The 26917-nt window shown below is 45.2% G+C and overlaps 1 protein-coding gene across 2 annotated transcripts in view; it reads right to left on the bottom strand.

The window, feature by feature from the left end:
• Nucleotides 1–26917, bottom strand: part of SLC35F3 (solute carrier family 35 member F3) — a 99084-nt gene that overhangs the window by 57686 nt on the left and 14481 nt on the right. For both annotated transcript variants that reach the window (XM_066382306.1, XM_066382314.1), the window contains exon 2: nucleotides 8301–8625. In XM_066382306.1, coding sequence (XP_066238403.1) covers nucleotides 8301–8625 — 325 coding nt within the window. The remainder of the gene's footprint in view (nucleotides 1–8300; nucleotides 8626–26917) is intronic.

Genomic DNA, 26917 nt, shown 5'->3' with positions numbered 1-26917 from the left:
AGGAAACAAGGGCCCTCTCTGAACTGGGTGCAACACACCAACTTTCATAAAACCAGATGCTTAAAAATAACCAAAACACATTTACAAAACCCAATCCCCCAACACTAAATCGTAATAAAATATTAACAAGCTTGTCCCCATTCTGTTAGTGGAGAACTTCAAGCCTTTCTTTTAAAAAAGTTCCCATCTAATCCTGGCCGATAGCTCAGCTGGTTAGAGCGTCATCCCGATGCACTAAAGGTTGCCAGTTTGACCCATGGCCAGGGCACACACAAGAGTCAATCAAAGAATGCATAAACAAGTGGAACAACAAACTGGTGTTTCTCTCTCTGTCCTTTATGTCTCTCTGAAATCAATAAATTAAAAATTAAAAAAACAACAACACATTCATTCTTCCCAACCCAAGCGAAGCATGTTGCAAAATAATGGCATAAAATGGTTCTAATGATGTGTTCCTGCAGTGAGGGAGTTGTAGTTTCCAGTGCTTTTAATTTATTTTGTTATAAATTAATAATGTATGTAGACTGAGAACAACTCATTAAATTGAGTGTCATAAAATGAGGCACTCAGACAAGAAAAGTGGAAAAGCAAGTGAGGATCCCAATGTACTCAGTGTTGCATTAAGTACATAAATCATTTGTTTTTGCTCTTCTTGAAGCAGAAAGCAGCCAAGGAGGTAAATGTAATTACCATAATTTTATTTAAAAAGGTCAGGGAGCACAAGAATAGGATTTGCACAAATATCAGAAAGGGCAGCTTACTCTGGTCAGTCTGATTTTTGTCCTTTGTGACAAAGTCATCGAGATGAAATAGGGTATGACATCAAACTAACATGCACTTTTAATGGCTGAGAGCTTCCCAGGACCAGGTCCACTGGTTCTAAGAGTAGGGAACACAAATAGCTGGGGTCTCTCTTGGGATATGGTGACCTAGGCTAGAAAACCCACCTGGAATTTCCCAGGACCCTCAGCTTCAGATCCCCATCCTGCTCAGCCGGAACCTGCAGGGGTTTGGATGGAGGGTGGCAGGGAGGATTGGTCCAAGGGTGCCTGGGCACGGGGCCCAGTCTGTTCTGGCTCAGGCTTGAAGTAAACTGTGTTTTGGTCACCCTGTGAATCACTCATCATAGGCACTGTCTACATAAGAGGATTTGGTTTGATTTTGCTTTGAAAACCAGGCATAAAAATTTCTAGTGATTATCCGGAGGCTGCCAATTCCTTAGTTGAGGAAAGCCTATGAGGACTGTATTATAATGAAAGAATGTGGGAGAAAAATGCAAATGCAATGAAGTCCCTTTTCTCTGTGTTCCATTAGAAATGAAACAGCTTAAAGAAACCTGGCAGGTATAGTGAGGCTGTTAAGACAGAGAGTGCCACTTAGGCACCACGACCATGACCATCATCACGCCAGCAGCAGGGGAGCAGTGACCACCACTAATGCAGCACTGAGCAATGGCAAAGTCCCAGGCAAGGTGACTTGCATAGAGTAACCCACATCTTGCAGCTGGTCTGAGGAAATATGCATGATTGGCCCCAGTGTTAAATATGGGAACACTGAAGCAAAGGAGCATTTATAAATAAGTTACCCAAAGTCATACAGTTTGTAAGTGGTGGATGTGAGAACTTGAACCAGCCCTCTTCCCTCTGCCACATAGCCTTGTTCTTCTCCATATCCCTCGGCCTGGTATAGGTACAGCACTAACATGTGCTCACTACAGGGCAGGAACGGGCCAGTGCTTTGGAAGACATTATAACATCCACTCCTATGGACAGGGTCAGCCATTACAATCTAGCTAAGAGTTTTATATGATTAAGGCAAACACAGTGTCAGCACAATAAAAGTGACATGACAAGGGCACCTCTGCTTTAGCATCTGAACAGTATCTGCATTCACCCTGACCCCCATTTTATTAGCTTTCAAAAAAACCCTGAAAATAGTATCAAGAGCTTGACAGGACATCGCTTTCTATCAAATGAATCACATTGCATTTCTGCCTTGCTTCAGCACATGTTCCAGAATGACATGACAATGGCATATACCACATGAGTTATCTTCTTTTTCCTGTCAAATTTATTCAAAGTTCACCGAGGAATGCCCCTCCCCAACAGCCCAAAATGATGACAGGGCATGATTCTGTCCTCTCTGCTGTGAGCTCCACACTGGCAACATGACTTATCTGAATCTTCATGAGGAGAAAGACTCAGTTATGTGTGGCTAAAATGTTCTCCATCATCATCACCAACACCATTACCACCATCATCACCATCATCATCATCATCACCATCAGCATCACCACCACCACCATCATCATCAACATCACCATCATATCACCATCACCATAACACCATCACCACCATCATCACCATCATCATCATCTTATCTGCAGAGAGCAAGAACCAGGGTTTATGTTAGTTTGGGGATTCACATTTGGAATCAAGCAAAGATGGGTAGGAAACCTCTGGATGAAGTACAGTTTAGGTTCTTATATATACTATTTAACTTTATTTAAACTTGAACTCTGTTCTGTTCAAAAACAAGATCTATGCAGTAGTTTTGAGTCTTGAAGAAGAGCAATCCTGATTGCGGCCCTCAGAAGTAGATTTTAGGGTCTCCATTTAACAGATAAGGACTGAGGCTTAGAGGTTTTGGTGACTAACCTATGACCATCTAGTCAAATAAAAGCAAAGGTGGGTTTCAGACCTAAGCTGTCTAATGGCCAGCCTGCTTTCCCATCATTTTATCACAGTTTCTATGCATAGGCTATTAGCATTCTTGTTCCCTGTCAGTCCATCCTGCCCAGGCACTGCCTCCATGCTCCCTGAGATGAGATGAGGGAGGAGTGACGGCTCTCCTCTCCTGGTAGCGATTATGCAGAGGTCTGGGACTGAAGAGAACAAAGGGTCACATGTCCCTTCTGTAAGCATCTTTGGCCTTTTCAATAATATGGATAATTTCGTTAAGAGAAATCTCCAAAGGCCCTTTTTCATCTTCTGAGATCTTTATGCAAATGGATCTTTTTCCTAAATGTGGTGAGATTTTTTACTTTCAATATTCTTATGAGTTGGCAAACTATCAATAGTTTTAATTCTATGATTAAGAATCACACATAAAGGAAGAAATAGTAAGGTCTGTGCCTCTGGTCACGGGGCAGCACATCCCCCTGCAGCCCAAACACACACACACACACACACACACACACAAACACACACACACACACGCGCGCGCGCGCGCCACTGTGCTTCTCAGAACTTTCTCTGCTTCACCTTTTCCACCCCTTTATCTGTAGCCAATGCAAATTCTTTCAAAACAACTTACATCTTTCTCCCCCAAACTCAGACAGTGGGCATACTGCTCGCTCCATCCAGCCCGGCTGCTGGTTGTTAGATGACACACTCTAGGCCCTGTCCTTTTCTTGCTAGCGTATGGCTCCATATTCCAGCCCAGGAGAAACCTTCATCAGAAAATGTGTCCCAAAGGGTTATTTATCCCGGAAATTAAGTTGCTGTAAAGCAAACACTCGCTGAACTTAACAAAAAATTAGGTATCAGTTCCGCCGAATGGGTGCAAACTGGCTGAGTCCCACCACTGGCCCTGACCTTGTTTGGCTTTTTGATTCCCTTACTGGGTTGCAGGCTTCTGAATGGGCTGGGGGACACTTATAATTGTGTCCCTAGTGCCCCACCCAGGAAAGAGGCACCATAACATTACCAGAAAGAACAAATCACCAGACTGCAGTCACCCACTCTGTACCTTACACTTTGAACATTACAGCTGTGAGAAATCCTATGGTTCCAAGCAAGTCTGTGCACACGCGGGCAAACGCACACACAAACACAACACACACGCGCGCGCATACACACACACACACACACACACACACACACACACACACGCGGCCCTTGGGACAGTTGGTGAAAGGCATCAAGACTGCTCTCTTCCCTTCTGGGCTTAGATGCTTCTCAGGGTTTCTGAAACAGGATTAATTGGCTAGCTTATGGGAGCCTGAAACTGTTACAAAAGGCAGAGAACACCTGTCATCAGTGTTCTGTTCATTTTTTTGGCAGCTGCGTGATTTGCTTATGAAAAGAGGTCACTAGAGTAGAAATGCCGCCAGACAAATGCAGGTGCCCCAGATCTGCTGGGGCTGATTTCTGGGATCTGAGTGCGGTCTTCCTGTCCTGGGGTCAGAGGGACTGAGAGTCTGTGTGTTGTTATGCCTGCCCTTGACATCCTCTCCAGAGCCATGGACCTGACACAGCCTCTTCCCTGCACCTCCCCCAGGCACCCAGCTGTGAAGACTTCCGAAGCTGAGCCCCTTCAGGTCATACCCGTAGTGTCTGCAGTGCCCACATGCATCTTTGTGTCCAGATTCCCCTGGGCACTGTTGCTTCCTCAGGGTGTCCCTGAGGACAGCTGTCAGCCAAGAACAAGGAAGATGAGGGTGGAGTGGCCATCATCTGGGGGAAGGAAAAGGCTCGCTTTCCTCTAGGATGTTTTTGGGTGCTCAGTGGGGTGACTACAGGTGTGAGGCTGAAAACCCAGGACAGCTGGGCTGGAGGTTTTCACATTCATATTGATTCCCAACAGCAGCGCCCAGTCACGAGAAGGCAGTGCTAGAATGCCCCGTGCAGCCAGCAGGGTCACATGTTGACATTCCCAAGGCAAAGCAACCTGCCTGAAGCTGTGGTTGGTGGTTAGCATTCTCTTAAGATCCATCCTGTAGTTTACAAAGGCCACAATAAGGCAGCCAGTGACCTAGGCATGGGGACATTCTTTGATATCACCCACAGAGAACATCACAGTGCAGGAGTGGCTCCCCCCATTTTTCCAGCATTTCAGTTTATAGGCAGAGGCAGATTTAACAGTGGGTACACCAGGCATGTGCTCTGGGACCCAACTTTTGAAGGGTCCCACAAAACTCCAACTTTATAATTTTTTCTAATGACACCAAGTTTGGTTTCATATGTGAAATTTTAACATTAATAGTACATAATATTTTTTATTTATTTAAAAATATGGTTAACATGGCCTGACCTGTGGTGGCACAGTGGATAAAGAGACAACCTGGAACACTGAGGTTGCCAGTTCAAAACGCTGGGCTTGCCTGGTCAAGGCACATATGGGAGTTTATGCTTTCTGCTCCTCCCCCCTTCTCTCTCTCTCTCTCCTCTCTAAAAAACAAATAAAGACTTTAAAAAATACTTTAAAATATATAGTTAACATGTATTTTTATTTTCCCTGTCTCTCTCTTTTTTTTAAGGGGCCCAATATTTTTCTTCTGTGCCCAGGGCCTCAACTGACCTTAATCCACCTCTCTTTCTAGGGCACTGCACACATGGTGTCTCATTCGCTCACACAACCAGGTGGTGCCAAGCGGTGCATGGCCATTGCCTTCCATTTACAAATGAGTGCCAGAGGCACCCAGAGCTTAAATGAATCGCCCACAGAGTTCTGCCCCCACCTCACGAGGGGCAGAGGACTAGGGCTCAAACAACCCCAGCAAGTCACTTGTCACTTCCACCTGGTACCTGGTACGGTGAGTGGGGCTTCCTACATTTGGTCAGATTGGCAGCATTTTTAAAAACTTGTAGCCAAGAGCAGCGCGGGTGGGGTGGGGTGGCAGGGAACAGCAGCACCCTCAGACGCTCATTTAAAAAGCAGAATCTCAGGTCCACTCAGACCTACTGAATCAGTATCAGCCCTTCAACAAGCTCTAGGTGCAGAAGCGCATGCAGTGTGAAGAGCTGGGTGCTAGGCACTATAAGCCTTCCTCTCCACTTTGGCTTTTTCTAGCTTTCCCTGAAAAAGTCACCTGGGGGAGAAGGTGCGGAGAAAAGAAACGTCTGTCCGATTGCTTCCTGAGGACCACAAAGAAGACTGGTGCATCTGCCCAGCCTCCATCTCTGAGAAGGTCTCCACCTTTCTCCTCTGCTCCACCACCTGGCTCCCTGCTGGAACACTTTTAGCCAGAGACACATCTCCTCAGCTAACTCTTGATTGTCTACTCTCTGGCATTAATTTTGACAAAGCTCAAAAATGGAAGATGTGATTTCAGGTTTCCTTGGTTTCTGAGACTCCTAACGTCTATTTAAAGAACTCTCAATTTGATCATTGACAGAGTCATGACTTACCGAATCTGTGATGTGAAAGTTGTTCTCTCTCTTTTTTGGTAGGAATTTCTCTTTCCACTCCAAAGGTGCTCAGGACTTAACTTATGTCTCCATCAAACAGCTGGCACATCCGCTGCTCTGCTCAGCCTAACACAGCTTCCCGTCACAAGGATTTGTTTAGGAGGCGAAGCTAGGCTTTACCATAGAAACTGGGCAAGGTCTCAGCTGGCTTCCCTAGTCAAGTTATGATTACGACCCTCCCCTCCACTGTCCTTCAGCCATCCCCATAATCCTTTCTCGAGTTTTCCTGGTTCAGATAATTTTTACAGGAAGACCATGTGCTGAAGTCAGATGTTGATGTCTTCCTATGTTTAACTCATCCACTTCAGGGACTTTTCATTTTTTCCCTTCCTTGACCTTAAACACCAAGATAGATTTCTTCTGCATTATTTTCAGCACAGTGCTCTGGGCCAGCCCTGAGTGGCCAGCAGGGCTGTCTTGTCCTAAAGTAAATGATGGTCATGTTTAGGAGACATGTTTGGGACAGTCATGGCACTGCCCCTTGGGGAGGCCTTCTTGCAGCCAGCATGGTTGCAGGGGCAAAGAAAGAATATTTCACCTTCTTTCCCAGTAAATTTCTGTCCAGAAAGGGCACATAAGCTCACTGTTTGCCCTTGTTAGAGGCAGCAGCATCAGATTAGAGAAAGACAAAACTCCTACTTACATATCAAATTTGCTTAGGGCTGCTCAACTGTTAGATACCCCAGTTACTGCACATTTGCTCTTCTCTGTGACTAAGAGCAGGCCACTGTTTTTCTCTTGCCTTTAAGACAATCTTGGGCCCTATCAAAGTTTCTAAACCTATCAGTTTGAGTCTGTGTTTGGCTGCTGTTCAGAGGAGGTACATTAAGTGTCTCTTTAGCAATTTCTGACTAAGTCAACATTGAGACTGCCCAGGCCTGGGTTCTGGTTCCGGTTCTGGGCCCCTGCATGCCTTGTCTCCAAAAGTCACTCCAAATCCTTTTCACTGAGGGGACATGTGAGGCTGACCTGTGCTCAACTGAGCTCCCTCAAAGCCCTTCCTCTAGGAGTGGTGCTCTGACTCACAACTCAGTCTTTCAAAGGAGCCAGTCCAGACAGCCTCTTGACATTAAACAAGTTCGGCACTCACACCTCCCACTGTAATGAACAGCGACAAGACAGTGGCTTTTGGAGGACTCTGTTTCCAGACTTCTTTGCTCCTTGGACCCAGTGATGTTCCCAGTTATCCTGTGATTTCTAAAGGCAACTTCAGAACGGGGTTGACATTTGAAGCAGACAGTTGAGGGGACAAGGCAATTTTAGGGGGCCCTGTTTGTTGGTAAAGTGGGGAGGAGGTAGAGAGCCTTCAACTTTTCCATTTTCTTCCACCTCTGGGAATGACAGAAGATAAGCGTCCAGGCCCTACCTTGGCCAGCATTCTTTCCTGTTGGTTTTGTTTTCTGAGTCAATCATATGGGCCAGCAGGGCTGACACAGCCCCTGGGGGGCCTCTGCTTTGGTCCACTGTGAGCTCCAGCCACCAGCACAGGTGAAAAGCAGGGTCAGCACCGACAGTGTGACTCTGGAGGAGAGCTGGGGGAGGTGAAAGGTTGGGGCCAACTTTCCAGCCTCTTTTTGAAAGGGACATCAAACCATTGGGCTTCACATGAGAAAATAAATTCAGCGAAATCCAGCCGCTGCTTTGGTTTTGATAGCAACACTGCCAGGTGTTCAGACCTGTGCAGTCAGGTAACCAAAGGGGAGGCATCCTGGGTTAGATGGGGAACAAGAAATCAGGTCCGCAAGCAGAGAAGTTCCTGAGGGAAGCTGAGCCCGAGGAAGCAGTGAGTCACCTGGCTCCACCCCTCCCCAGCCTGAGGAGGGTGACAGCCACCCAAAGCTCTGGGGACCCACCCCAGGCTATCGTAGGAGATGCCACCTTCTCCTGTCTCATGAAGGAGCTCCTAGGGCCTAAGCTCCAGGCAGTGGAATAGGTGTTCTCCACTCTGGGGAGGGAGAATTCAGATCCCACCGCACTCAGACATCAGGTGACCCTGTGACTTGTCAGCTCTGCCCCTGGCCTGTCCCAGTGACTGAAACCGGGAGGGACCACCAGCCCTGGGGGAGCAGCACCATAGGGACGGGGTGGGGGTGCCTGCGGGAGGCCTACCTGTACCGCTGCAGCACCGACTGCCTCTCCGCTGCCTTACAGATGTGGCCCGCATAGTACAGAGGGAAGAACAAGCAGTTCCAGGCGGTGGCGAACCAGGTCAGGGTGAAAGGTGCGTCAAACGTGTGGAAGGTGAGCTTGGCGAGCTGCGTGGAGCTGGCCCACGAGGCGCACACGCACAGCACCACTGCCAGGCCCCAGCTCAGCTTGCGCAGCTGTGGCCCCGAGCACCTGCAGCAGCGGCGGCTCCTGCGCCCGGCCTCCGCCCCGGTCCCCACTACCGGGGCCTCTGCGGGGCCTGGGCCATCCCGGAGGCACTCCTCCCCTGCAGAGAGAAGGCGCTCAGGTTAGCGGGCTCCTCACCTTCCTCACCGAAGGGGCACCCACCCCACAGCCACTGCCATGTCCAAGGCCAGGTAACCTAGGGAGGAGGGTGTGGGGGGGCAGCTCCATGAAACAAAACAGACCAGGCACCCACCCCACTGACAGGGAGGGGATGGGGATGGGATGGGACTTTGGAAGATTCCTGAAAGAAAACCTAAATAGAAGACATTTTCTTTATTTTTTTATCCTCCAAACCCCCAAAGTGTGGCCCACCACTGGCAGCAGCAGCAGCCCTTACCCCCCAGTTTGTTGGAAATTCACAACCTTGGGCCCCATCCCAGGACCTCGGGATCAGACTCAGCATTTCAGCAGGTGACCTGTGTGTGCACTCCTCCAGGACACACGGTCATGTAGTCTGTGCCAGCTCCGTGCGCTACTGTCCTCCTGGGCCCTGGTACAGTGCTAGGGGCCAATTCCTACCTGAGTTGGCCACAGGCCTTGACCTCTGAAAGCTCCCAGGTCTAGGCCAGAAGCCCCTCCCTGTCTGTCATTTAAAGACATGGATGCCAACGTTCTCCTGCTATTTTGTGTCCATGGCAAAAGTTGATCTTTCCCTCTTATCTCTTTCTTTGCTCTAACTGGCTTCCAGCCCACTTTGGAGTGGTGCTTAACCACAGCCCGGGACAGCCTCTGGCTGCACCACTCTGGAGCTTGGAAGGGTTAGGAAGATTTCTCGACGATGACTATCATATCCCTGTCAAAAGCTCATGCTGAAAAGATAATTATGGAGATGAAGAAAAAGTCCATGTAGAAATAAAATGCAGTTTCACAGAACTAACTTCCCACTTAAGAATGGACTCTGGAGCCCTGGCCGGTTGGCTCAGCGGTAGAGCGTCGGCCTAGCGTGCGGAGGACCCGGGTTCGATTCCCGGCCAGGGCACACAGGAGAAGCGCCCATTTGCTTCTCCACCCCTCCGCCGCGCTTTCCTCTCTGTCTCTCTCTTCCCCTCCCGCAGCCAAGGCTCCATTGGAGCAAAGATGGCCCGGGCGCTGGGGATGGCTCTGTGGCCTCTGCCTCAGGCACTAGAGTGGCTCTGGTCGCAACATGGTGACACCCAGGATGGGCAGAGCATCGCCCCTGGTGGGCGTGCCGGGTGGATCCCGGTCGGGCTCATGCGGGAGTCTGTCTGACTGTCTCTCCCTGTTTCCAGCTTCAGAAAAATGAAAAAAAAAAAAGAAAAAAAAAAAAAAAAAAAAGAATGGACTCCGGAGAAGGTTGAGTAAATTCTGGCCCATGGCATGTTTTCTTACTTGGTTTTTCATATTGGCAAATAATGTTTTAAAATTAAAGAATAAGTGATGACTGTTGATTTGTAGCTGTTACGATGAAAGAGAAAAGCACCAAATTGTGTGGCATTATCTTGTCGAAAGGCTCCTATCCATTTGGGTTAAAGAAGTTATTCTCTAATTCTCTACTCTCTCTGGATCACTTAACCAAGGGACTACTAATAATACCTAAGTAACATGAAGACGTTCAAAACTAAAATGTACACCATTATTAAAAATAAGATAGAACATTTCCCAAGTGTAACACAGTGTAAGGCCAATGGCTGTGTCCATGCAGGTTCACACTGGATTCAGGCAGATGGTAGAGGAACTGTGGAGCCAGAAGATGGTGGGCCATTCCATTTATTAGAGTCTTGCAACAGCCAACGAGCAAGCAGGCAGGGATAACGCTTCTCTCCTCAGGGCTGACAAGCAAACAGGCTGGGGGAAAAACCCCTTTTTCAGCAAACAATAGGAAAAAATGGCTCCTCCCAATGGCAGCAGGCAGTCTGCAATCTACAATTTGCCACCCTGAGGGCAAGTACCTGAAACCTTACATGGGCTATACACACATGGCTCTGCCCGTGCTCATGCACAAGTCAGGCAAAGTATAAGCAAGCAAACCTAACACACTTGTTTGCTCAACATTCCACCCCTTTAGGTTTGCTCACTTCACAATCTACATGATAGTAACTTCTGGGATGGTTCCTGTATGAGGAGTGAGGTACATTACATAAACAGACTACAGCAACAGCACAAGTTATATGGTTACAATAATTACAAAGGTGCCCTTCACAATGTCTCCCTGAGCACTCTGCCCAAGGCACTGAGGCCCATCTCTAGCCCCCTACCTCATGGTAGGTGAGAGGGTCTGTATAGTCCAGGGCTGCGTCCATGGAAACCATAAAGTGTCCTTGATGTGTCTCTGCAACTGGATGAGAGCAGCTTCCTGATACAAGAGGGTCTCCACTGGAGCTCCCCCCCAATCAGGGTATCTCATACTGTCCAAAAGTGGTATGTCTATCCAACAAAGGAGCTGGTGCCCCCCTCTGGTTGTAGTCCAAGAGTCCACTACACCACTCATGATCAGTTTACAATAGCCCAGCTGCCTGTGCAAATCACCAAGGTAAAGGTCCATTACAGGCAACTAGGCATACAGCTCTTTATTAACAGACCTCAGTGCCTTTCCATAAGCTCTCTGTCCATTGCCACAAGCCCCATCCAAGCCCCTCAGCAAGTTTACAGGGCCTGGCAGGGTCAAACACATTCAAAGTCTGTGCCACCTTGATAGTTCTCTTATCTGTTACTGCTGCCACTGCAAAAAGAAAAAGAAAAAGAAAAAGAAAGCACCTATTATCTTCTAATGACAACACCTGCTGCACATTAGAAAGTGATCAATAGATTATCAATTTCACATGGGGCCTCAGGCCGCCCTGCCCATCTGTGTTAGGTAATCTCTCAGCCTTCTTCCTATTCAAACTGGGATAATGGGTCTTGGGGGGGATCTTCCTCTCAGTTGTCTCCATCAAGTAATCCTGCAACTGTGCAACCTGACCACCAACCATTTTCTTGGCAGCTGCTGGTATCACTCGCTTTCCCTGCTTTTTCAGTAGCTGGAACCTCTGTTGTGGCTTAAGCTACCACCAAAACTCTAACAGGACTTTATTAGACCTGCCATTCAATTTCCCTCTATCTGCCCTGGCTGCAATCAAATCTACCCACATCTGTGTTCAGGTAACCTTTACAGGCCCATTTTCCTTGTTAATCGGGGAGGCAGCACGGGCAGCAACCCTCACAGCCTTATGGTCCCATGCTATCTCCAGTTCCCCCAAATCTGCCACTGTCTGTGTAACCACGTTGATGGGCTGCCCCACACAGAAGCTCAAGATAGCCACGAGTGACCCAAAAAGGCCTGATGGGGCACTACAGAGAATAAGGTTCCTCATCCCAGCCATAAATACTTCCTCATCTGGCCCACGGGACCCCAGGTTGAAAGCAGCATTTTTCTTACCAAGTTCCTGAAGGACCCAGGGCAGTTCACTATAGCACTGCCACCAACTCACTGCCCACAGCAAGTCTCCAGCATTCTGCCAGACTGTACAAATACCAGCCATCACCCATTCTAATAGAATATGGTTTCCTGGGTTGTCATGGCAGTTCTGAAGACACTGCCTCAAGGAGGAGTGTGTGGTAATGGTGGTCAATTTCTCCATCTCTGTTCCAGAGAGCATGATGCCATCCATCCCTGTGTCCCACAGCTGCAGCAACCAGGCTGCCAGTGGCTCAGTGGGTTTCTGCCTGAATTGCCTCCCCAACTCCATCAGCTCTGCCTGGGTGTAGAGCTGGACCACAGAGTGCTCCACCACCTGTGGAGGGGGCTGTGCCTGTCCCTGAAAGACTCTTGGCTGCTGGGTTTTTACCTTTGGGGCAACCACTGGCCAGGATCTCAGTCTGCAGACAGCAGCTTCAGCCTGAACCTCCTCTTCCTCTGAAGAGTCAGAAACATCTGCTCCCGCTGGCCACTGTGCTGGCTCGAATGCAGCTCTGTCTTCAGTGCCTGCTTTGGCTCCTGTGGCTGCCAGCTCTCAGCCTGAAGCTGAGATTCCAGCTTTTGGACCTGCAGTTGTTTCTTCATCAACTGTCAGCAACAGCATTCCACTTCCAGGGCAAACTGGAGCTCACAAATCCATAACTCCTTCTCCAGAGACCAGTCCAGTTCCAGGCGTCATTGGTGTTCAGCTTACATCTCACACTGCAGCTTTTGAGAATGGTCGACCTCCTTCTCCAGCACTGGCTTTAGTTCAAGCATTTGTTGCCACTCAGTCTGCATCTCATTCTAGAGCTTTTGACCTTAGGCAGCTTCTCACACAGAGCTCTTGGTTTCCTCTCACAAGGTTATAAAAAACAGCCAGCCCATGGTCCCCAACAGGAGAGCTACCAGGAACAGCCACTCCTCTTTTCCACCCTTCAAGGGTGTTGGCAGCTCCATCCTAATCTGATCCGAATCCTGCCAGCTGTGCCAGATGTAAGGCCGGTGGCTGTGGCCAGGCAGGTCCACATTGGATTCAGGCAGATGGTAGAGGAACCGTGGAGCCAGAAAATGGTGAGCTACTCCATTTACTAGAGTTTTGCGATGGCAGGCAGACGAGCAAGCAGGCAGGGAAAACCCTTACCTCTCTCAGGGCTGACAAGCAAATAGGCTGGGGGAACAAACCCCTTCTCCAGCAAACAGTAACAAAAAATGACCTCTCCCAATGGCAGCAGGCAATCCACAATCTACAATCTGCTGCCCTTGAGGGCAAGCACCTGCAGCCTTACATAGACTGTACACATGTGGTGCTGCCTGTGTTCATGCACCAGTCAGGCAAAGAACAAGTGAGCAAGCCTAACACACTTGTTTGCACAACATGCAATTAATAGGCATTATGTAAAAAAAGAATTCCAAGATCAGAAAAGTTTGGAAAATGTGAGGTAGATCAGAGACAGGGTCCTTTGCTGCAAGAATACTCAGGCTTAATGGACCTTGTGAATTTTCAAATAAGCAACGATAAAGTGGGTGCTTCCCCTATTACTTAAATGTAACACCTGTGGTAGGGCTGGTGTCCCTTGGAACACACTTTGGGAAATGCTGAAATAGACCCATAAAGAATCATAAACACCCAAACCTAATTCATGGCAAACTTTCTATTTCACTGTACTGAGCCTTTAATAATAACAATCACTTATCAATTTCATTACTCTACTCATTCCTAATACTTCTGTTTAACTAGAGATCTACCTCATGTAAATAAAAAATATTCTTTACAAATACTTCCCAAAATATTAAATAACATAAATAAAAAACAACCTATAGTAATCTTCGTACCCAGAGATAGTGCTGTTGACCTTCTGCTGCATTTTCCCCAGAAACGTGTCTCTGCACTGCACACACACACACATGCATATGCATGCAAACACATAGGGATCACATCCTAGTTTCACCCCACGTTCATGTATCCTACTGCAGAACAGCAGCGATTCTGTAACCCTACGGACAAGGCACTGCACCCTTGGGCATTTCAATAGTCTAGGAAGCCTGTGCCCTGTGTCAGGAGTTGGGCAGTCAATAAATAAATATAAAACATGACTTCTATTCTTCAGAACACAGTCTATCTGAGAGCCACAAAGCAGAAAGAATAAGAACAATGATGGAGAGATCTGTGATGGGGATTCTGGAGATAGTGCAATCATGTGGGCTGTGAGGACAGTGAAAAGCACAGCAAAGGTAGGAGCTGGCCTGGCCAGGAAGGACAGATGGTTCTGAATGAGAAGAGAAGCAAAGGTCAGGGTCAGGGAGACACATGGTCTGCTCAGGGACTGTGAGGAAGACAGAGACCCCTTGCCCCACTGTGACCCACCATCTTGCTCTGCTCAAACATGAAGCAGATTGGATGCTCAGCTAGGCTGGCTGAAGGGACTAGAGCAAATTCTGATGTCAAGCCTAAAGCATACACCCCTGTCTGTAACAAAAAGATAAAATCAAAGAATACAGGTAGAGTGACATAGTAAATGCAGTTAGCAGGTGCATTTATTCTCTACTATTTGAAATGCAGCATTGGCCCTAGCCAGTTGGCTCAGTGGTAGAATGTCAGCCTGGCATGTGGATGTCCTGGGTTCTATTCCCAGTCAGGGCACATAGGAGAACGCCCATCTGCTTCTCCACCCTTCCCCCTCTTGCTTCTCTTTCTTCCCCTCCTGAAGTTATGGCTCAATTGGAGCAAGTTGACATCATGCACTGAGGATGGCTGATGATGGGCAGCCATCAGGCACTAAAGAGAAGCTCAGTTGCTGAGCAACAGAGCGATGCCTGAGATGGGCAGAGCATCGCCCCTTAGTGGGCTTGCCGAGTGGATCCGGTCCGGGTATGTGGGAGTCTGTCTATGCCTTCCCTCCTCTCACTGGATGAAATGCAGTACTGTTCTCAGGGTCATTTGTGATGAGATGTCCAATTTGTGCTTAGATTTTAGAGAGAACAAATTTTGAACAGGCAGTGACTCTTCTTGAAAGCCTGTCAAATCTCCAGGTGCAAGAAACTTTATCTTCCCTCCCTTCCTACATTGCAGGTTCCGTGATTCCTCTGTTGATGTCACCCTTTATGGCTGCAGACAGCCTCAGTCGGCTACCTGCCCCAGCCCCTCTGACCACTACTGCATGACCATAATTGCCATCTGTCACCCTCACTCCCAGTACCCCTCCCCGCTCATAGCCCCTCTATTTATGACCTTGTACCTTCCATTCTAACCTGGCACTCCAACTAACAGTTCTGGGAGCAATGCAAAGCAGATTAAACATGGCTCAACAGTTGTGCTGACAGGTACTGTAGCTGTGGAGTCCATCACCTCCCTCTGTTTATGTCACATAGTCACTCAGAAGCACAGGGGTACGGGTGGGCTCTTTCCAGCTCTGTTTGCTCAGTTGCTCTCACTGAGCATCATTGAGATAGGTGTGTGTGTGTGTGTGTGTGTGTGTGTGTGTGTGCGCGCACACACACACACACAAGTGCATGTGAAGGAAAAGCATCCTCTTGTACACAGAGCAAACTCCGTGGCTCAGTGAGATGTAACCACACCTGTGCACGAATGTTCATCCTGAACTCTGTGTCAGGCAATTTCCTGAAACCATGTATCAGTCCCACCTCCTGCAAAACCACACACGATGCCTGTCTCCTGCCAGGGAGTTAGAAAGCCTTCAGACTGATGCTCAGACAGAAGCAGTACCTGCAGGTCACGTCTGCACAGGAGAAGGAAACTCTAGGTCATGATGGGTGAGCTGAAGCTTTGGTTTAGGAGCCAATTCAATCTGGGACCAAGGTAAGTTCTGTCCCATGAGCTGTCCACTGCTTTCCCCTGAGAAGATGATGTATTGGGTGCCTTTTATGCAGACATGGATTAAGGTCAGCTGAGGCCCTGGGCGCAGAAAATATTGGGCCCCTTACATTAAAAAAAATGTAAAGTTGGGGTTTTGCGAGGCCCTTCAGAAGTTGGGGCCCAGGCCACCCGCCCAGTGTGCCCATCGTTAAATTTGCCTCTGCTTTTATGTTTATTTATTTAAAGGCATTTAAATCAGAAAGCAAAAAAAATTGGTAAATCGTTTACTCTCAACTTAAAGTTCTCATAAAACAACTCTTTCCAACTTTCAAGAGAACACATATATTTTGTTTTTTTGAGGTTGCCAGAGAATAAGTGGACCTATGTTGACTCTGTGAAACAATGTCTGGGAAGTTTGCATTTAGAAAGTGCATCCTAAGTCATGTCTTAGAGGTAGGGGACCGGAGCTAAAATCAAAGACTACCCATGGGCTGGCATGGTCCCACCCTCCCGAGAGCAAAGGAGATTATCATTGCACAGATAACAGAGAGATACCTTCCAATGACATCACAATCAATAAGATCTGTACAGTTATTGTTATAGCTTTTTTCAAGGCATAATTTTCATAACCATAAAATTCACCTGTTTAAGGAGTACCATTCATGATTTTTAGTTAATTTACAGAACTGTGAAGCCAACACCACCTGTGAACATTCCTATCACTTCATAGTGAGTCTTTGTGCCAATCTGTAATCTTGCCTGATTATTTTCCCAACCTCTGGCCACCACAAATCTTTTTCTCGCTACTGATTTGGCTGTCTTGTTATTTCACAAAACACGTAGACCTGGCATCTGACTTCTTCCATTTGCCACAGTCTTTGCGGCCCATCCATGTCACAGCAGGTGCCCACAGGCCACTTGCTTCTCTTTATGGCTGCATCGTACTCCACTAGGGATAGTCTACACTGAGTTCACCTGCTCTTCAACTGATGAACATGTATATTTTCCAGATTTTGGCTGCTGTAAATAATGCTGCTATGAACAGTCACATTTAAGTCTTCGCATGACTTGCATGTTTTCATTTCTCTTGGGTAGAGTGGTTAAATTTTTAGGCCACTCATCCAACAAACATTTCTTGGCACTCTCCTGTGGGACACAAGGCAGACGCAGTCTCCCATAGTAGGGCTTGCTCAGTCCAAGTGTCCGGGCCTTTGTGCCTCTAATTGCACCAAACAGGACACTGCTGAGAGCTGGTCTGGGAATGAGAGCCCCTGCCCTTTTATTCCAGGGCTGCCCAGGGGAAGAGGTCCAGATAAACAATTTCCCATTTATTACTCACTAATGTATATACCAGTGCCGGACTTGGCCACCCAACTCGTTTCTGTAAAATGAGAAGCTTGGAAGAAAGCTTTTGTCTACGGCCATTTGCAAATGTAATTCATCTCCCCAAAATGCAGTTCGGGTTTTGTTTAACTCATTTACTCAATAAATATTTGCTCAATGAATTAGGTGTGATTTCTTTTAAGCAGTGGTTTAGAGGATGGGGGGAAAAAGGCTGTCACATGTAAAAGGCCAATACAGGTCCTGACTGTCACATGGCAATCCTCATTCCACATGTCCTGACCCATGTCCCCACCTGCACCTGCCAGGGCCATCCGCTGGGATTCCTGGACTTTGGGTCAGAAAATACACCCACTATGCACATATGGCTGAGGCCCCAGTCATGCTCAGCACTGGCCCCAGGGAAAGAATGAAACCCACAGATAATCCACATGGGTTGCATGCTGATCCTGAGTAAGCAAGGTAAAAGACAAGTGGGAGTTATACACACAGTCTATGTTGTGCTTTCTGCCTGGAGGCTTTAGGTATCTTTTTTTCACTTGTCACAATGCTGGTGCACAGTGTGACTGTTCTTGTTTTTCAGGCTGGATAGGAGAGGCCTGAGGAGGTGTCACCCAAGGTCACAGAGAGCGAGTGGCTGAGGGGCACCTGCCAGCATCCATCTGGCTCCAAAGCAGCAGCAGGAATGGGGAGCATCATTAATCTCCTCTTTGAAGTAAATCAGAGTCATAGTTAAAACTGTCCATCACTCAAGAGGGACTTGAGGTTCCCAGAGCACAGACTCATCTTTAAATCTGGGACCACTAGAATGTGTGGAGACTCTGGCTGGGACTTGCCACCTTGCAATGTCATGGACTGAATGTTTTTGCCCCCCTCATTCATATGTGGAGTACCTGATCCTCATGTGTCTGTACTTGGAGGTGGAGCCTCTAAGGAAATAACTGGGATTCAGTGAGGTCATCAGGGGGAGGCCCTGTCTGAAAGGTATGGCGGCCTTACAGGAATAGACAGCTGCAAGGAGGTCACGCTTTTGTGCTCTCCATAAGCACATGGAAGGCAGGCCACATGAGGATCCCACATGTAAAGGGGGACCATCGACAGGAGAGAGGAGAATCTGCACCAGAAACCCCATTTGCTGGTATCTTGAGCTTGGACTTGCAGCTGCTGGATCTGTGAGAAAGTAAGTCAGCTGTCCGTGGTACTCTGTCACCATGGCTGAGACACTGACCTGAGGGTGTGGTGTGGAGAGGTGTGGTACTTGTGTAGGTGTGAGGGACAGTCCTGGGACTGCCACCAGCAGCCTGTGGTAACTGCAGGATGACAGAGGGTTTGCTCTGAAGCTTTGGAGGAGAATGAGTCCCTGTGCTGGATTCTCAGATTAGAAATATTAGGGCGCACCATGCAATACACAGCTCATGTATCATAGAGACATGCACCCAAAACCTTGATGAACTTAATATATAGTGCATTAAATAAAAAAAAAACATTAGAGATTCATTTAGAGCAGAAGAGGTGAAACCTCACATGTTCTGGTGTGGTGATGAGAAATCACTGTCGGAGATTTCCCAACTAAAGTCCATTTGCCAACTAAAATTCTATGCATTGCAGAGGCTTCCTGATCCCATCCTCTTTTCTCGTGTTATAGGATGGAGGAACTGAAGATAGCAGTGGAGTAGGCAGATGTACAGACTCCTAGCTCATACTACCAAAGTGGATTACAAATTAATTTAGGAACAATCATCATGAAAAACAAACTTTGGACTAAAAGAACAGGTCTCAAAAACCAAGGGGTAAAGAAGAAGCCACATCGATCCTGGTAGGGAGTGTGGGGGCATGGTGGGGGCTCCCCTGCTTCAAGGAGCAAGTGGAGGCTGAGGCTGAGAGTCCAGAAGGGCTCTCATTACAAGGAGAGAGACCCTGAGTGATGGGAGACCTCAGTCTCAGAACCAGAGACCCAGCCGAGAAACCCAGGGACTGGAGGAGACAGACAGAAAGCATTGAGAGGGGAGAAGAGCAAAGTTCTGTATGTGGAAAGTGGCTGGGGTGACTTAAAGGGTCAGAGCAGAAAATATTGCTCACAGTCATTTGCCTGGGGCCCCAGGAGCTAGGAGGACTGAGAGGACTGGCTTATCTTCCACAAGAAAAGTGGGGAGAGCGAGACAGATGGTGAAGGGCAGAGGAATGCCTGGGATGACCTGAGAAGCTGACTCATCCAGTGGACGCAGCCATACCTGGGGGAGGGGTTGCTCCCTCCACACAGCACAAGCCTAAACTGATTCTGGGTGACCCATCTCCAGAAAGCACTCCAGCTCCAATCAGCGTGAAAGACACACCTGAAAGCAGGAAGTCAGGTGGAGGGGCAGTACCTCAGGTCTCCAGGGAGATCTGAGATATACCTCCCCCTACTAAAGCTGAGAACACACCCCACCCCTGGAGAGCAGCTGGCAGAACCCGCCTTTAGATTCTCAGAGGTCACACCCACCAGTTCCTAGATACTGTTTCAAATAATCCCCCTGCTGAGATCAGCAAACAAGCCTACCAATGAGTTAAGTAAACTGAAAACAAACAAATCACGACTTCAAAGTGGCTCTACTAGATAAAGAGACCACAACTGGAACAAGCCTGCAAGCCACACACAGAAACAATGGAAAGACAGAGAAACTTCAGTCATATGAATCACCAAGACAAATCCTCAGAAAAAGATCTGGATGAAATCTCAAAGTAATCAAATTACCGGATGCAGAGTATAAAATAATGATTGTTAGGATGCTTAAGGATCTCAAAGCTACAGTGGATGAACTTAATGAACACCTCAATAAATAAACTGTAAGCATCAAAAAGGACATGGAAATCATAAAGAAGAACCAGACAGAAATGACAAACACAATATCACAAATGAAGACTACACTAGAAGAATTAAAATCAGGCTGGCTGAAGCAGAGGATTGAATCAGCAACTTAGAAGACAAGATAAGCAAAAGCACAGAAGCAGAACAGCAAAAAGAAAATAGGATCAAAAAGTCTGAGGAAACTCTAAGAGAGCTCTGTGACAACATGAAGAGAAACAATATCCGCATAATAGGGTTCCTGAAGGAGAAGAGAAAGAACAAGGAATAGAGAACCTGATTGAAGAAATTATAGCTGAAAAATTTCCTAAACTGATGCAAGAAAGAGTCACACAGGTTCAAGAAGCAGAGAGAACTCCATTAAAAAAGAACCTAAAGAGACCCACACCAAGATACATCATAATCAAAATACCAAAGCTAAGAGATAAAGAAAGAATACTAAAAGCTGTAAAAGAAAAACAATCAACCACCTACAAAGGACCCCCCATAAGGATGACATCTGACTTTTCAACAGAAACACTTGAGGCCAGAAGGGAATGGCAAGAAATATTCAAAATAATGCAGAACAAGAACCTACAACCAAGACTTGTTTATCCAGCAAGGCTATCGTTTAAAATTGAAGGAGAAATAAAAAACTTCCCAGACAAAAAAACAAACAAACAAACAAACAAAAAACTCAAGGAATTTATCACAACCAAACCAATGCTGCAAGAGATATTAAGGGGCCTACTGTAGACAGAAAAAAGTGGGGAAAAAAATCTAGTAAAAGAGGAATGTAGATTTAAAGAAAAAACTGGAAATAAAAAACTACATATCAATAATAACCTTAAATGTAAATGGATTAAATGCTCTAATCAAAAGACATAGGGTAGCTGAATGGATAAGAAAACAGGATACGTAAATATGCTGCCTACAAGAGACCCACCTCAAAACAAAAGATACACATACACTGAAAGTAAAAGGATGAAAAAAATTATTTCATGCAAATGGAAATGAATAAAAAGCTGGGGTAGCAATACTTATATCTGACAAAATAGGCTTTAAAACAAAGAGTATAGTAAGGGAAAAAGAAAGTCACTACATAATGAGAAAGGGAGCAATCCAACAGGAAAAGATAACCACTATAAATATCTATGCATCTAATATAGGAGCACCTAAATATATGAAGCAGACATTGATGGACATAAAGGGAAAGATCAACAGCAATACAATAATAGTAGGGGATTTCAATACCCTTCTAACATCACTGGGTAGATCCTCAAGAAACAAAATTAACAAAGAAACAGCAGAATTAAGGGACATACTAGATCAACTAGATTTAATACATATCTTCAGAACCTTTCACCCTAAAACAGTAGGATATACATTCTTTTCAAGTACACATGGTACATTCTACAGGATAGACCACATATCAGGGCATAAAACAACTCAACAAATTTAGGAAGATTGAAATCATATCAAGCATCTTCTCTGACCACAATGGCATAAAACTAAAAATCAACTAAAATAGAAAAACTGAAAAACACTCAAACACTAGGAAACTAAAAAGCATTTTATTAAATAATGAATGGGTCAGGTCAACAATGAGATCAAGAAAGAAATAAAAAATTTCCTTGAAACAAATAAAAATGAGCATACAACAACTCACAATTTGTGGGACACAGCAAAAGCAGTCCTGGGAGGGAAGTTTATAGCATTACAGGCATACCTTAAGAAGCTAGAAAAAGCTCAAATAAACAACCTGACCCTGCATCTAAAAGAACTAGAAAACGAACAGCAAGTAAAGCCTAGAGGAAGTAGAAGGAAGGAAATAATAAAAATCAGAGTGGAAATAAATGACATAGAGACTAAAATACAATACAGAAGATCAATGAAACCAAGACCTGGTTCTTTGAGAAGGTAAACAAGATCGATGAACCCTTAGCCAGACTCACGAAGAAAAAAAAGAGAGGACTCAAATAAATAAAATTAGAAATGAGAGTGAAGAAGTAACAACAGACACAGCAGAAATACAAAGAATTTTAAGAAAATACTATGAAGAACTGTATGCCAAAAATTAGACAACCTAGGTGAAATGGACAATTCCTTGAAAAATATAATCTTTCAAAAATCAATGAAGAAGAATCAGAAACCCTAAATAGACCAATTACAACAAATGAGACTGAAAACAGTTATCAAAAAACTCCCAACAAACAAAAGCCCTGGGCCAGATGGTTTCACAGGTGAATTCTACCAAACATTCAAAGAAGAACTAACTCCTATCCTTTTCAAGCTATTTCAAAAAGTTCAAGAGGAGGGAGAACTTCCAAGCTCCTTTTATGAGGTGAGCATAATTCTGATTCCAAAACCAAGCAAAGACAACACATAGAAAGAAAACTATAGGCCAATATCCCTGATGAATTTAGATGCTAAAATTCTCAACAAAATATTAGCAAACCAGATCCAGCAATACATGAAAAAAAATCATACACCATGATCAAGTGGGATTTATTCTGGGGAGGCAAGGCTGGTGCAATATTTGCAAATCAATCAATGTGATTCATCACATAAACAAAAAGAAGGATAAAAACCACATGATAACTTCAATAGATGCAGAAAAAGCATTTGATAAGATCCAGCACCCATTTATGATCAAAACTCTCAGCAAAGTGGGAATACAGGGAATATACTTCAACATGATAAACGCCATTTATGACAAACCCACAGCCAACATCATACTCAATGAGCAAAAGTTAAAACCAATCCCCTTAATATCAGGAACAAGGCAGGGGTGTCCCCTTTCACCACTCTTATTCAACATAGTTCTGGAAGACCTAGCCACAGCAATCAGACAAGAAGAAGAAATAAAAGGCATCCAAATTGGAAAAGAAGAAGTAAAACTATCATTATTTGCTGATGATATGATACTATACATAGAAAACCCTAAAGTTTTAGTCAAAAAATTACTGGACCTGATAAATGAATTCAGCAAGGTAGCAGGATATAAAATTAATACTCAGAAATCAGAGGCATTTTTATACGCCAACAATGATCTGTCTGAAAGAGAAATTAAGGAAAAAATCCCCTTCACTATTGCAACAACAAAAATATAAAGTGCCTAGGAGTAAATTTAACCAAGGATATTAAAGACTTGTACTCGGAAAATTATAAAATATTGATAAAAGAAATCAAGGAAGATACAAACAAGTGGAAGCATATACCGTGCTCATGGTTAGGAAGAATAAACATCATTAAAGTGTCCATATTACCCAAATCAATGTATAAATTACATGCAATTCCTATTAAAATACCAATGACATACTTCAAAGATATAGAACAAATATCCAAAAATTCATATGGCACCAAAAAAGAACACGAATAGTCTCAGCAATCTTGAAAAAGAAAAATAAAGTGGGTGGTATCACACTTCCTGATGTCAAGTTATACTACAAGGCCACTGTATTCAAAACAGTCTGGTACTGGCATAAGAACAGGCATATAGATCAATGGAACAGAACAGAGAACCCAGAAATAAACCCACACTTTTATGGACAATTGATATTTGTAAGGGTGGTCATAGCATACAATGGAGTAAAGACAGTTGTGTTTTTTTTAACAAATGGTGCTGGGAAAATTGGACAGTACATGCAAAAAAATGAAACTAGACCACCAACTTACACTATTCACAAAAAAACCCTCAAAATGGATAAAAGACTTAAATGTAAGCCATGAATCCATAAGCATCTTAGAAGAAAACATAGGCAGTAAGCTCTCTGACATCTCTCGCAGCAATATATTTGCTGATTTATCTCCACGAGCAAGTGAAATAAAAGACAGGATAAACAAATGGGACTATATCAAACTAAAAAGCTTTTGCACAGCTAAAGACAATATGAACAAAATAAAAAGACAAACTGCACAATGGAAAACATATTCAACAATACGTCTGATAAGGGGTTAATAACCAAAATGTATAAAGAACCAGGAAGAGAAACAATCCAATCAAAAAATGAGCAAAAGAAATGAATAGACACTTCTCCAGAGAGGCATACAGATGGCCAATAGGCAGATAAAAAAATGCTCAACATCACTAATTATTAGAGAAATGCAAATTAAAACCACAATGAGATATCACCGCACACCAGTCAGAATGGCGCTCATCAACAAAACAACACAGAATAAGTGCTGGCGAGGATGTGGAGAAAGGGGAACCCTCCTGTACTGCTGATGAGAATGCAGACTGGTGCAGCCACTGTGAAGAACAGTATGGAGATTCCTTAAAAAATTTAAAATAGGAGTGACGTCACAGAAATGGCGCCGTGAGCAGCGCGTCCGACAGATCTCCCCAAAATCTCAACAAATTTATCAACTAGAAACAGGAAAATTTATCTTCGGAGCATTACGGAGTTCCACACAAACTGAAAGCAAAAGGACTGTTATCACTTGAATCTGAGAGACGAGGGTGCGGAGGAAGCTACCGCAGGGACGTTCATTCAAGCCGCGAGGAAGTGCGCCTGTGGTAAGTCATCCCGCACTTGGGAGCCGCGAGCAGCAGCCTCGAGCGGCCGCCGCCAGCCGCCAGCCGCTGCCGCCAGCCGCCGCCGCCAGCCGCCGCCGCGAGCAGCGCCCGGGTGGGTTGCAGAGCTAGCACCGCCCACACTCCGGAGCGGCGAGCAGCCGCTGGCGCGCGCCCAGTCTGGTTGCAGACCAAGCATTGCAGACCGAGCACCGCTAACGTTCCCAGCGGCCCGCACACGGGGAGCGGGAGAGGCCCCAGGGCGGTATTCCCTACTTGGGAGATTATCTCCGCGGGCGGGGCACCTCACCCAGCCATTCAAGCTAACAATCAAGCGTTGGGGGAGGGGCGCGCGCAGGCAGCCTGAAATACCTTCGGGAGCACAGCTGCGACCCAATTACTGAAATTAACTTAACCCGTGAAATCTGCGCACCCTCGGTTCTAATTGATAAGATCTCTCTCAGTTCACCGACCCAAGACAAGAGGCGTGATATTTTTTAGTGCCTCTCGCTAAAGGGGCGGGGGCAACTTCTGATTGATAGAGCCTCCATATTCAGGGATAAACGCTAACAAGAAGGACTTGGCAGATAATAAGATCTATACCACACTAGTCGCAAGCAGAGACTAGTGCCTCTTCTTCCCAGCCAAAACAGGCTACAAAGTGTGGAAAGCCTGGGTTGAGAGGTCCAACTGAATGCTAGGCGCTGAACAGTCACCTTGACAACAATTGACTCCCACCCCCGCCTGATTACACTGGAGGCCCTGACTGTCAGAGCCCTTCCCAAAGCCTTGCACTGAGTGGGGATAGAGTGGGGATTTCCCAGCTCTTTGAGCCTCTTACTCCCCAGGCAGAAGCAGTGGCAGCCTTATAGCTGGATCACCAGGCTGCTAATTCAGGACTAGGAGAGAGAATCCACGAAAGCAAACTCTCTCACCGTTGGACCCTGCAAACGCCAACAAGCCTTGACTACCAGCAAGACTAAAGCCAATTATATGACATTGCCATAGAATCCCATCAACTGCAAATCCCTACCTAAATGTGACACAGGGGCAGAGCCTGGGGTACAGAGTTACCGACCAGGAAGAGGGAGAGAAAAGAAAAAGGAAGAAGTTAACATCTCAAAATCAAGAAAAATCCACAGAGTTTACAACTTGTTCCACTAATTTTTTGTTGTTGTTGTTGTTGTTGTTGTTTGTTTCTTCTATCTTATTGCCTTTATTTCCTCCACCTCGGTCCTTCTATTCTCTGCCCATCTTATGCTTCCCTTTTCTTGAACTACACTACCCATAAGTGTTACATTTTATTTCTCTTCTTCATCCTCACCCTCCTTTGGGGTTATACTCCAGGACACTTAACTCTCACTCTCTCCTCTTTTGTTTTTTTTTTTTTTGTTTGTTTGTTTTTGCTTTATTTTGTTTTTTTCTCTTCCTTTTTTATTTCTTCCTTCGTTTTTCTCTTTTTCTTATTTTTTCCTTTCTATTCGTTTTTTCTTTTCTCGTTTTACTTTCCTCCCATTTAATCCTCAATCACGAACAAATTAGTTAATTTGGGACTCAAGGCTTTTTTTGGCTTTATTTTTCTTTTTCGCTTTTGTTTTTGTTTTTTTCTTGTTAGTTTATTTTTGTGGCATTTTGGGTCCTCCCAACCCAAGGTCTCCATTGTATTTGGTCTTCGCTCCACTTAATACAACAGATTTATACTTATTATTTTTATTTTTTTCTTCTTTATTATTCCTTTTTTTGTCCTTTTTTCTGGTTCCCTCTTATCCCTCTCATTATATCTCTTAATTGACCATCACCCGCAGGCAGATCAACTTATGCTTGTCTAAGATTTTCTTCCTTTTTTTTTTTTTTTTTTTTTGCATTTAGTAGGTCCCTACTCCCCTTTTTTTTTTCCCCTTGAACTCTTCACCACAAACCAGGCCCTCCATTATAGGCACGATATTTCCCTGAGGAGGGGAGAGGAGGAAAGGAGAAGAAAGAAAAAAAAGGGGAAAATAATAAATTATTACTGCTTTTTTTTGTGGGGTGTTTTACCCTTTGGTGTTTTTTTTTTTTTTTACTTTTTACTCTTTATTAATTCTAATTAGTGCTATCAACAAGACCACCCTCAGATGCCAATAAGAAAGAGGAAATCGAATATTATGGATACAAAAGAAAGAGAGGTAACACAAATAGATGTGGAAAAATCTATGGAGAAAAGACTTAACATATTGGAAGCCTTGGAGCTAAATGACAGAGAATTTAAAATAGAAATCTTAAAAATACTCAGAGATATACAAGAAAACACAGAAAGGCAATATAGGGAGATCAGAAAACAACTCAATGAACACAAAGAATATATTACCAAGGAAACTGAAACTATAAAAACAAATCAAACAGAAATGAAAAACTCAATTCACGAGCTGAAAAACGAGGTAACAAGCTTAGCTAGCAGAAC

This window comes from Saccopteryx leptura, chromosome 1, assembly GCF_036850995.1.
Source record: "Saccopteryx leptura isolate mSacLep1 chromosome 1, mSacLep1_pri_phased_curated, whole genome shotgun sequence".
NCBI classification, from domain to species: domain Eukaryota; kingdom Metazoa; phylum Chordata; class Mammalia; order Chiroptera; family Emballonuridae; genus Saccopteryx; species Saccopteryx leptura.
This window is presented reverse-complemented; position numbering and strand designations above follow the sequence as displayed.